This window comes from Xenopus laevis, chromosome 1L (genome assembly GCF_017654675.1).
Source record: "Xenopus laevis strain J_2021 chromosome 1L, Xenopus_laevis_v10.1, whole genome shotgun sequence".
In the NCBI taxonomy this organism is placed as follows: Eukaryota; Metazoa; Chordata; class Amphibia; order Anura; family Pipidae; genus Xenopus; species Xenopus laevis.
In genome coordinates this window covers 73,151,022-73,163,422 of record NC_054371.1, presented here as the reverse complement: position 1 = coordinate 73,163,422, position 12,401 = coordinate 73,151,022, and the positions used below count along the sequence as shown (strand labels likewise).

At 36.8% G+C, this 12,401-nt stretch overlaps 1 protein-coding gene across 40 annotated transcripts in view; it reads right to left on the bottom strand.

Moving 5' to 3' along the window:
- LOC108710308 (ankyrin-2) overlaps nucleotides 1-12,401 on the bottom strand; it is a 292,137-nt gene that overhangs the window by 55,280 nt on the left and 224,456 nt on the right. For 39 of the 40 annotated variants that reach the window (XM_041590234.1, XM_041590225.1, XM_041590237.1 and 36 more), the window contains 4 exons: nucleotides 11,390-11,488; nucleotides 7,053-7,151; nucleotides 2,366-2,438; nucleotides 168-312 (listed from right to left, as the gene is read on the bottom strand). In XM_041590234.1, coding sequence (XP_041446168.1) covers nucleotides 168-312; nucleotides 2,366-2,438; nucleotides 7,053-7,151; nucleotides 11,390-11,488 — 416 coding nt within the window. The remainder of the gene's footprint in view (nucleotides 1-167; nucleotides 313-2,365; nucleotides 2,439-7,052; nucleotides 7,152-11,389; nucleotides 11,489-12,401) is intronic. The other variant, XM_041590196.1, reaches the window with a different exon arrangement.

Sequence of the window (12,401 nt, the reverse complement as noted above, 5' to 3'; positions counted from 1 at the left end):
TTGGGAAAGAACATTGGGAATGCAAAGTTCACCAGCTATTTTGTAATAAGAAAAGAGTTGCAGCTACACTGCTGAAGGGTTTTCATCCAGCTCAATGTTTAAACATTTTCAATAGGGTTAACTGCAGGTTTTTAAAACCATCAACGTTCACATGTATATATACATACCTGTCTGAGCGTCCTCCTTCCAAGCTGTACCTTAGATAGTTCATTCCGTCCAAATAGTGACTGCCTGGCAATGAATCGTCTCCAAGTTCTTTTAAATCCTCAGGTCGTAGGTACTCGCCACCATCTCCCGTCATTGTATCATCTCCTTATTAAAAGTTTGGAAATAGCTTTAATAATGTTTATAGATAAATGACTACAATCAATATATGCTAATGCAATGCCATTTACAATCAGCCCCAATGAAATCAATAAGCAGCTGGTTCATACATGTCATTTATTTTATCTACTGTAGATAGCAATAGGTAAACAATAAAAAGCTTATGTAAATATCCGGTGCCTTAACCATAACATTAAAATAACAAATATACTATTTTATTTCTTTATATTTAAGTACCATGGTTTTTTCCCACTAAAGATGGCTTAAGTTTTCATATATGTTGATGATTGTGAAAAGTTACATAAAAATATTAATTTGCAGCAGAGATATATCTGAGAGGGTGCAAAGATGCACACGTTCCCAGGAAATACAGATGCATATCCTCAACTGCTGAGGATTGTACATTGGGCATTCTTTGTGTACAAGTATTCACCTTATTTTTTTTCATTCTTTAGTAAATTGAAAGTGTTACAGATATATTCTATTATTTCATATTAGGTCATACAGTACGTCATTACAACTCCCCATTCAAATACATTAATATACATTTATTTATAAGTATAAAACATAGCCAAGAAAACCATGAAAATGGATAACACCTGAACTGGCACCTATATAACAGTGTAACAAACTGTAACCCACAGCACCTTAATACCCCTCTGAATTGTGTCTGTATGTTAACCTCCCATTTAGATTGCAAGCCCTATGGGGTAGGGTCCTCTAGCCTTTTGTTTCCTTGACACTGAGCACTTAATCTGTATTATAATTATATTTTTTATATTTATGTGAATTGCATTTCTAATAATGCACTTATTGTTACTTTTTATTCCAATGACCCCTTGTTTCTTACTACTAATGTATTGTTCTGCTGTACAGTGCTTTGCCCTCGAGGAGCGCTTTACAAATAAAAATATACATACAATATGGGAGCTATATCAGTTACTAGACATAGACGGTGTCAGGCATTCACTGAATCTCAATTCATGCTGGTTAATGAATCATGCAGAAACACTGTAATCCTAATTGTTAATGTATTTCGCTCTCAAATGTTATTGTCAAATTAATTAAGTTATGATAGAAATTCTGTCTGTTAATTACAGTTGTTTTGTGCAAAACAAAATAATGTATACACACATGCTAAATAAGGCCCAAACACCTGTGTGATGGGATAACTTGCATACTAAGAAGTTCCTGATCTGACAAGAGCTCACCATCAAAGAACTTACGAGCTGCATCAAGTATTATTCAATTTGAGAGAGTAGTAGAAAAAGATTACAAAGCTAGTTAACATTAGTGAATGAAGTGAATAGCATGTATTTTTGCAAAAAATGTCTCTCTGCGTATCAAAAAACAATAGGAAATTGTTGCCTTATTAGCGCAAGTCTAATCAATTATTTCAAGGAAAGGTATAGGCAGGACCAGACTAGCAATCTATGGATTCTGGCAAATGCCAGAGGGGCTGCTATAAGGTCCAATAGAAAGCCAGTATTTCGTGGGCTGGTGGGGCTGTTTGGGCCTCTATGTGGGCTGATTGGGCCTCTGTGTACCTGAAATGCCAGGGCCTATTTTAATTCTCAGTCCGGACCTGGGTATAGGATCCGTTATCCGGAAACCCAATCCAGAAAGCTACGACTTAAGGGAAGGCCGTCTCCCAAAGAACTCCATTTTATTCAAATAATACAAATTTTACAAAAGCTTGTGCCACAACGCCTGCAGTAAATATGATGGAGGCTGAAGCCTGTGTGAGTTGTTGTGCTTCTTCCTCTTCTACAGCTCAAAAGGGATTTTGGAACATGGTAAAGACAACGCTAAAAATATCATCTGAATAAAATTAAATAGTGAAAAAGTCTTGACAATGTAAAGCTCAAAGAGCAGTCAATACTATGAACATGTATTTCCAACAGTCTGAGACTTGATGACATCCATAAATTGTATTTACACAATGTTCAAAGACAGTGATACCCATGAGGATCTGTGCTTACATAATGTAGCTGTCAGTCATGCGTTTTAAAACAGGTATATATATATATATAAACCTCACCTTCCTCATCAGAAACATCCAGAACTTCTGTCATTGTCTCAGGCACATTAAGCTTGTGTTTCTCTGTCACAGTCTGCAAGATGAATCAAAGTAAATTAGATCCTTTTGGGGCAAAGCCTTCTCTAGAGTAGCATTTTGACTAATAGCACAGTGCACAATCAGTGCCCACCCTGGCATTGATAGGGACCTAAATAGAAGACTAGGGGAACCTTGTACATAATCAGCTTTGCTTGAGGGGCAAGGAATTACATCTAATTCAGTAAATGGCTCTAAGTGATACGTGTATTATTTATCACTACTAAAGAACCACACCTTAAAGAGATCTATGCATATATTCTGTTGTGATAATTTAAAATATAACCAGCTGGCTAATTAGCAATGGAATGAAATGCAGTTTTACTGCCCCTTATGTTCATACTCTAAAATGTCTAGGGAAAAAACATGGAAATAAGCTTTTATTCATTTTTCTCTGAACACCAGAGGAATGCAATGACTTTTGTCTCAGCATCGGTAAAACATTACTTATTATGATTTTGATTCTGTTCCATTTCACTGTTCACAAGAGATTCAAAACACATAATGTTTATAGAATTGTATGTTTTTAATATGTATAGAATTGTATCTTCTTTATATCCTGTAGCTTCCAACACAATAATTCTTATAGTATATCACATCTAGAATATATAACAACTCTACAGTGGGCAGTGTGAAGTAGGGGGTTTATTGGCTGGTAATTTTTTTTTGAATTAATAAATACACTTGGACATACAGCATGTGCTATGTATTGTATTAATGTCAGTGTTTAAAGGTTTTATTTTGGATTAGAATAAAACAAAACATTTCCTGAAGGAGATTTTGCACATCAGAAAATAACAGTAAATCATCTTAACGAGCTGAAAAATCAATGATGTAAGTAATGAGTTAACTGTGTTTTTTAATATGATATTATCAGCCCCGTGACAGATTTTCATGGACAAAGATAGCACAGAAATAACAGACGGCAGGTGGGCAGCTCTGAAGCTGCTACAGAGGAGGAGGGGAGGAGCACGCCTGCATACAGATTAGTATGGAAGCAACAACCATATATGCAATAATATTAAAGCCATGGAAATCTTAACAACATGCAAAAATGACTTTAACTCTCAATGCTTGCTCCTCCAGTTCTTGGGTCTGAGAATCTATTTATGCAGAGACTGAATGGCACATTCTGTACAAATAATGCAGCATAGTCAATTCAGCGTATTATGGGATCCACAGTAAAATAGTTGTAAGGTGTCCATGGCCCAAAAGCTGTGTGCAAGTAGCAACTTGGTTAGCTGTCTATATTATTACACCCTAGTGTAGCCACCTTTTCCTATTGCAGAAAATGGATGGGGGGGAGGCCAGTGGCATAACAAGATGTTACTTAGCCCCACAGCAAATTAATTTTAGGGTCCCCAACATATCCACAGTTTGTCCTGTTTTACCAATATATTTTGCAATTGCTTTTAATTAGGGCCTCATGGGGCCCCCTATACCTCATGGGCTTCCCTGCAGCCGCAGTGTCTGTAGTTCTGCCCCTGGGGTAGATGTAAAATAAAATCATGTGGATGGGATTATGTTTAGCTGCAGAACAATGACATCAGGGGGCAGGGAAATGACATGGCAGGAACCAGAACCCAAAAACACCAGTGAAAGAGTTTTGTCCACAGCTCAGAAATCTGGACAGCATTTCTGAACTGGACAACCCAAGTTCAAAACTGGTCCCCTATTACATTACAATAAAGTGTACCGTTATAAGTGCTTATAGCGTGATGCCTGTGCACACAGGGCACTTTGACTGAAGCTGTTTCCAGAAATAAACTGTTTTAATTGAAATAATCACTATTACCTATCCTATTATTTCCTTAGTAAAGAAGGAACATGCAAGCATAAGTGATGTCAGCTTTTCTCTACCTGTGTGTCTTCCATAGACAGAGTGTTTCCCATGCTTTACTAGGGAAGAGGTGACAGTTGTTGTGACTGCCAGTATTTTCCATTAGGGTAAAAGCAGAAACATTGCACTGTAAATCTGAATTACACATTGTCTCTTTTTTTACTGGTGCAAACTATAAAATATGATTTTTTCCACCTGTCAATGCGTCGCTGCAAAATTTAGCTGGTTTCAATGGCCTAAATTAAAGGACATGTAAAGCCTACATTTTCTTACCATGTATATAAGTTGGGCACATCTCCCCCACCCAAATGGCATTATTTGTACTGCATACATCCCCTCCATTTGCCATTATAGTTCCCTAAAACACCCAGGGGCCATTTTCCCTGTGACACATCATCAGTGCATTTATATTTGCAAACAGCACATATGCTATGTAAAGTTCAAGCAATCAAAAAATACAGGCAGGATGTACTATGATGAAAAGTCCTGCTTGGATTGGGCACTGTAATGGTTAAGCTGTGCTCAGGAGAGTGGGTAGGATTTAAAAATAGGATCAGACAGCTAGAGCAGAGTTTCTATGGGAACCAGCAATGCTATCTCTTCATTGGCTGTTAGACTGGAGGGTGTGTTTAGTAATCTGAGCTGAGAAGAACTGAGCATGCTCATGAGCCAACAGCCAAAGGAATTTCCTGAGGGAAGGGGGCAGAGTGGGTTACAGGAGGAGAATGAATCCTAGGTGATCAAGAGATTTCAAAGAGGCTTATCAGTGATTACATTTTTGCATGGGGGGTTTACATGTCCTTTAAAAGGCAAAACTCTTCACAGTGGCTTTTATTAGTTCCCCACCTGTGCCTTAGGCATTATTTGTCTTTGGAAAAGAAAACATTTATTATGTGACATGTAAGAGCCCCATTCTATTATTTACTCTGAAATCAGAGTGCCAATAAAGCACATTGATCTAACACCAAATATTTGTACATGTTATGCTAAATTAATTGGTGTGGAATTTTCTTTTTTGAAACAAACAAACAAATGCTTTGTGGCCTATGGGGGAATGTGAAAAAATGTTTAGATACATTTTTCCCTTAAAGTTTAATATGACCCATTATTAAGAGATTGGCCCTAAAACCTAAAAATATGTGATTATATTTGATGTAGAACCATTTATGGGCATATTCAAAACCAATTTTAGAAGGGCCTAAAAAATGTAAATAAATGCAGCTCTGTGCAGTAGCCAACAGTTTGCAGTTAATAAACACATATTAACCAGGATTCAACACTCCTCTAAAAGCAAGCGGGTATATTAAACTGAAGCAGTAACATTAACTTTTTGGTTTGAAAAATATAAATCCATGTTATATTGAAAAATAGCTTTATGGCTGAATTCCAGATTATAGATCACATACTGTACTAAACTAAATTAGAGTAGCTAAATCATCAGTACTGTATCTACCTATACAAACTCAGCTGCTTCTCTGTTACCCTGACTACCTCTTCAACTAAACAGAAAACATGAGCTGAACTGTTTGATGCTGTATTTCTCTCAGCAGATAATGCTTATGGTGTGTATGCTGAGGGCAAGGCTAGGCTTTAAGGGCTCTTACAGACGAGCGTTTTTACCTGCGCTCCCCTGCGTTCCGTTTTTCTGCGTTCAGCCGCAGGGGAGCGCAGGGATAGACGCATTACATTTTTTCCAATGGGGCTGTACTCACACAGGCGCGTGTAGGCGCCGAACGCAGGAAAAATGCAGCATGTTGCGTCTCAACTTGCGTTCGGCGCCTACACGCGCCTGTGTGAGTACAGCCCCAGCGCAGGTAAAAACGTTTGTCAGTAAGAGCCCATAGGCTATAAGAAGCTTCAGTGAGATTCAGATCTTACTCCATTCTTTCTGCGCTGCAATGACAACTAACCAGTAATGAAGGCTGCAGAGAACTTAGGCAGATTTGCACACACTGCAACAATCATTAAAAGGGAATTAACACCTTGCTTTATTGAAGAGCATGCACAATAAATCAGTGTTAAGAGAAACTGAAATCTCAGCTGTTTTCCTGAAAACATTCTGTTGATGCACTCTACACACTCATGTAAAATAAAGGTTTAGCTGTCATATGCGTAACATATCAACATGTGTCTAAACTACAGATGGGACAGACTACATCTCAGATAACACTCATAAAGCAATTAACAGACAATTGTCACAATGAATTGCTTTATATGGGATGAATTAACCCATTTAAGTGCTGAAGTGAACAGACTTTTTGTATGAGCCGCACACACTTGATCTGCATTCGTTCCAAAAATCCTATTCTCCAGAATAAACAAAAAAATCATGCGGCTGAATATTTGCTCAAATACACAAATGAAATTATTTTGAAAACATCTGGTGACCCTTCATATGTTTTTGAACTACAAATCCCAGTGTGCTCCAACATCTTTTGGTTGTCAGTGGGATGTTGGGAGTTGTATTTCAGATAGATCAGGGGTCATCAGTAGCTTATGTCTTCCTATAGTATGAATCCATTAACAGAACAGTACCTTTACATATAGACCACATTTGAGGTTCAACACTTCTAAGATGCATATATGATTGGCTGTTGCAGTAATGAAGAGTTGACATGATAAAAGGAAAGTATTTGTTCTTGAATAAAATATAATTGATAAGTTGTGTTAGAGAGATAAAGCTCTAGCTCCCTGCAAGCCTGGATAACAAGATATATATATGTATACTTGATGCTGGCACCATCAAACATTCAGAATGCTGCGGATACATACCGTAGTTGTAGTGACAATCTCTTCTGTAACAACCTTCAAAGTATCCACCACAGAGATATATCCCAGACGTCTAGCAATCGCCAGGGCAGTGTTGCCATTCTACAGGGGAAGAAGGTGGAGTAGGAGACAGAATAAGAGAATTGGAGCCAATGAGATCATACACAATGCCAGGAGTGAGCCAGCTTTTCCATCCAAAACAAGGCACCATGCACGAGAACCAGCACTACTTTCTACCAACAACCTCGATTTAACTTCAGAAGTACTTCTCCCTCTTTCGGATCCCCATAGCAACACAAAATGCAGACATTTGCCAGCTTTTCTGCATTACAATGTGCTGTCTGTGTTAAAGCTGTGCGTGTAAGAAAACATTTGCCTTGAGTGCAAACGGCAGCTAGCTAAATTTCATAAGAAACAATATTTAATATTTTAAGAATGTGTTTGCTGCTGCTCAGTTAACAAAAGGAGCTTCAGCCACCAATTCTGCGGTGGAAATGTGCAGCCAATAAAGAACTGCCTTCATCTGGATACAGTGTTCCCTAAAGAAAAATAAAGCAGCCAACACACACCCACATCTGAGACTCATTTAGTGTAAGTATGTTATTTCCACAGAGGAAAATCTTACATTCACTATCTGTGAAGTAACACAGAGTAAATGTCGGGAAAAGCCATCATTCATGAATTCTTGACGTTACTTTTTGCCTTCTGGCAAAAAATCCAATCCAAAATGTAATAATGTACATAATATTTTCAGAGATAAGGATTTTATTCTGCTGCCACTACAAGAGATATTTCACAGAGATAGGGCAAGTCTAATGGCATTACACATGAGGTCTTCACAATGAAAATAACTAATTAATCTGCCCAATATAGGTATTGGACCTGTTTTACAGAATTCTTGGGACCAGGGGTTTTCTAGATAAATCCGTAAGATAAATACCTTAAGTCTTCTAGAAAATAATGTAAACATTAAATAATCCCAATAGGCAGTGCTACGCAATATGTTGGCACTATATAAATACATGTTAATAATAATAATAATAGGCAGTTTTGCATCCAATACGGATTAATAATATCTTTGCTGGGATCAAGTACAAGGTACTGTTTTATTATTACAGAGAGCAAGGGAATCATTTTTAAAAAATGTTGATTATTTGTATAAAATGGAGTGTATGGGACTTTCCGTAATTTGGAGCTTTCTGGATAATGGGGTTGCGGATAACGGATCCCATACCTTTATACTATTTCTGTTTTCTATTTTTAAGATTTTATGCAGTAAATCAGATACTTCTCTATTAATAGAGACAGATGACCTTATTTTATAAAAAAAAATTGGACATTCATACCCAAAATACACCAGCTGGCAGAACGTGAATGCTACCCAGAATGCCCCACATGGCAGTGACATCTATGTTCTTACTAATTTACAGTAGGGGTTTATTTGCTTCAGTTCAGTAATCCACAGCAAATAATTGGCTACTACTTTTACAAATATCAGTTAAAATAAATAAGCAAATGTATGGCATTTTGTGGGATACTGAATTGCCATGGTCTGTGTTATACAACTGTGACTGCTAAGATTCTCATCGCAAAATAACTCCAGACTGTGCATTGGCATTGTGGCTGCATAAACAAAATGATACCCAAACCTCCTACAGCTAGTGCTAAAAATTCCCACGATCCCCCTGATGTACAGAGCTACAATTAGACAAAAACCTCTGGAGCTTCCGGTGACGTTTCTTGTGGTTTTGTTATAGACATTATTCTTTTATGCTACTGTCTGTGGCAGTTTTAACCTTATAGGGTAAGGAGAGTCAGAAATTTGATTTAGCATATTGCCTTTATTCTAATCCCAGAAATAATTTGATGTTAGATCAGAATGACCCTGTGGGCACTTCTGCAATTTACATAAATTGGTTTCTAATATATTAGCAGTTTGATGCCCTTTAAGTTTTGCTCCTTACAAATCTTACTGCAGACTGTTATTTAATCATGTCCTGTTTATCTGGGACATTGTAAGCTCCAGTGCTTTGGACTGCAAGTCTAGGTTGAATCACTGGGTTGGATCACTGGCTCAAGACATACATCTAAATTCAAAAGAAATCAATAGAAAGAGCTCTCCTGATTTACTACGCTGACATCCAAAGCTGATACTGCATATGCAAATGTACAGCATAAAAAATATGCATATTCATTAAAAAGAAAAAAAGAAAAACATCCTACCCCACGAGGGCAGATCATTTCGTTATTTTATTAAGACTAACGTCACAGGAGGGCTTCAGGATACTTTAAGAACAATTAGGGTGTTATTTACTAAAACTCTTTTTTTTCTGGTCTGGCATTTTGGTGCAAAACTTCGTGGAGAAAAAAAGATTTTGAGATTTATTATACCCCCAATGCTGAAAAATGCCCAAATTTGAAAATACGCCATCTCAAACCAGTCAAGGTCATGTATAAGTCAAAGGCAGATGTCCCTTCTACAATTTGATGATTTTGTCATTTGCACTGGGTTTATCCCAATAATTTTCAAGCAAAAACCCCAAAAAATTAAGCCTATGGGTAAAAAAGTCTGAAAAAATTGTACGATTTGGGTTTTTGCTCAATTTCATCAAGTTTATTCCCAATTCGATAAAATTGAGTTATTTAAATGGTAAATAAGGCAAAATTGTGGATGGGAGTTTGGTCAAGCTTTTTTTATTTAAAATATAAGATAAAATCAGATTTCTGGTAAATAACCCCCTTAACCTCTTCCTGAACCACAACCACTGTTTAAAGAGGCAGGCCTCCAGATCCTAAAATGCTGACTCTGAAGAAAAAAGATACCTCTAGAATTGAAAGGTTAAAATGACATATGGTTCTTTGCATATTTTAGCTTGCCAGAGTTTTAACAAACATTTTTGTAGAGGCTAAAGGCCAAGATAAACTTTGTTTTCCTTGTCGTGCAGTATTATATGTTTGAGGAAGCTTTATACTTTACATTTGTCTCCATGAAACCTCCTTTTAACCACTTGCACACTACCCTGAACTTTGCAAGTGACCAATCTACAAATTAGGAATACTGCTGTAAAATTATACTTTATCTATTTTATTAAATTGTTTTAGATTTATAAGCAAGAAGACAAATATTGAGCTGTACGCATATTTATGCCCGCAGTTTATAAACTGGGGTTTATTTCTCATTTTCAGGATTTAAGAGGCAGTTTTATTTGCATAGTTGGAGGCATGTAAATACACACTGAACTAATTCACTAGTTGAGCTAAATCTGGGCCTGGCCACCCCATGCCGTCCTCTCTTACTGAACTTTTGTGAAGGGTGCGGCCTGCCTGGGAGCTGTTTGGGGGTTGTTGAATTTCTAACTGTTTTACAGACCACATCACTCTCTCCTGCAGTAGTAAGAGTTGATTTCTTGTTTCTGTAGAAGACACTCAAGTTGCCTTATGTTATGGCTAAAAACACCTTTGCATCAGTATTATAACAGGAAATTCAATCTAAAAAATATTTCAGATAAAATAATGAGAGTAATCGCAGTGTGTTCTTAAAAAACCTCAGATTACTCAGCATCTACTTATATGTGACAAAGTAGCGCAAGTGTGAATATACAACATAATAAAGATCAACACACTTCTCCTAATAACAGTCTCCCTTTAAACATCTCCAAGATTGCGATAACTTTTTATCGTTAACTTTCAAACAATAGTTTTTATAGCACTGTACATACAAAACACATCCTAGATATTTTAACTATAAGTCGATCATATCTTCATTCATATATAGACATTATCGAGGAAAAATGCTATTCTGTTTGACCAGTGTGTCTGGTGTTGCATGCTGAAAAGTGTCATGTTGTGCATTTACTGTATCACGGGAGTTATAGATGACATGCTAAAGAATGCTTTATCTGTAAATGTATTAATGGCCAGCCACATTTACTCACTTATGATCATGCTTGGGAATACTGTAGCCCATCTGTTTTTTAATGACGGGTGTAAGTTATAAATCTTACCACCAGGTGGCAATAACAGACCAGATTTCATGGGAACATACACTGATTTTTGGGTCTTCCTTGTAGAGCTAAAAGGCCCTTACTCTTAAAGATACTCAGCTAAGTAGTAATGTTATATATAGTCTAGGTTTTCAGTGTACTTTTAATAAGGTTCCCGCCAGTCATCAGTATGCCAAGCAAAGTAAAGGACAGACCTTCTATATTTTCAATATAACTCAACGTTAGATTATATTTCAAGCACTCACATCTAAGTATTTCGCAGCCAGTTGTCAATACATGTCATTCAGCTTGATACTGAGATTAAAAGTTACTAGATCCAAAAGAGAGAGTACTTACTGCAGTTGTAACGTTGGGCTTGGCACCATGCTGCAGTAGAACGTTTATAATGTGGGTATGCCCCTGCTGAGCAGCTTGATGCAATGGCGTATAGCCATTCTGTTTGTGAAAAGGGGAATAAATACAATTAATAATAACCAGCATTCTTGCAATTCATCATCATTTCTACTGTTATTTTTGTTCTGTTATAGGAAAAAAGAAGATATTGCTACCTAACAGTTACTATGTGCTAACAAATGCTTTAACAACCCTAAATCCTTTATGATTAATGAGTGATGTGACACCTCCAAGAAGTTCAGAATAAGATGCAAAATGTCACTGGATATAAACGTAGAAAACTAAGCAATAGTTTGTCTTCACTTACCGTAAACATTGTAACAATGGTTTTGCTAAGAAACACCTTAATAACTAAGAATATGGTTTCTTTGTGTTCCAGAATCCCTCCGAATGATCTTTGTTATCAAATTAAGAATATAGGGCAGAATCAGACTTGTTCTGCAACTAATACAGTTTTTATTGTGAGCAATATTTTGGAAGACAACATTAAAATTATTCACAAATCTACTTTGGGTTTGGCTGTAGGTATACATTGTACAATGAAGGGAATTAAATAACATGCTCATCTTGGGTTGCGTTTCTGTGCACATTTTGTCTGACTTCATCACAGCACGCTGCTGTTTTGAGACCAGGATCATAGACAGACGCAATTAATTCTTAACTGCGATACTTGATGTATGCTGTTCAACAAAAGATTGTGAAAACTTTCAATCCCTACAAAAGAGAGTCCAAATCATCAAGAGAATGAAGCATTATAAAGACTGACATGGCAAAACAGTGTAGCCAGTCCTATTTAATCTGTTCTCCCATATTTCAGTCTATATCAATCTTTCTTCTCACATTACAAATCTCTTTTTGACCTTTTATTCTGTATGACCGCTACACTTGAAGAAAATATAACTGCACCATTGAAATCGTTAAAACTAATTTGCAGAACCACAAAGCAAAAGAATAA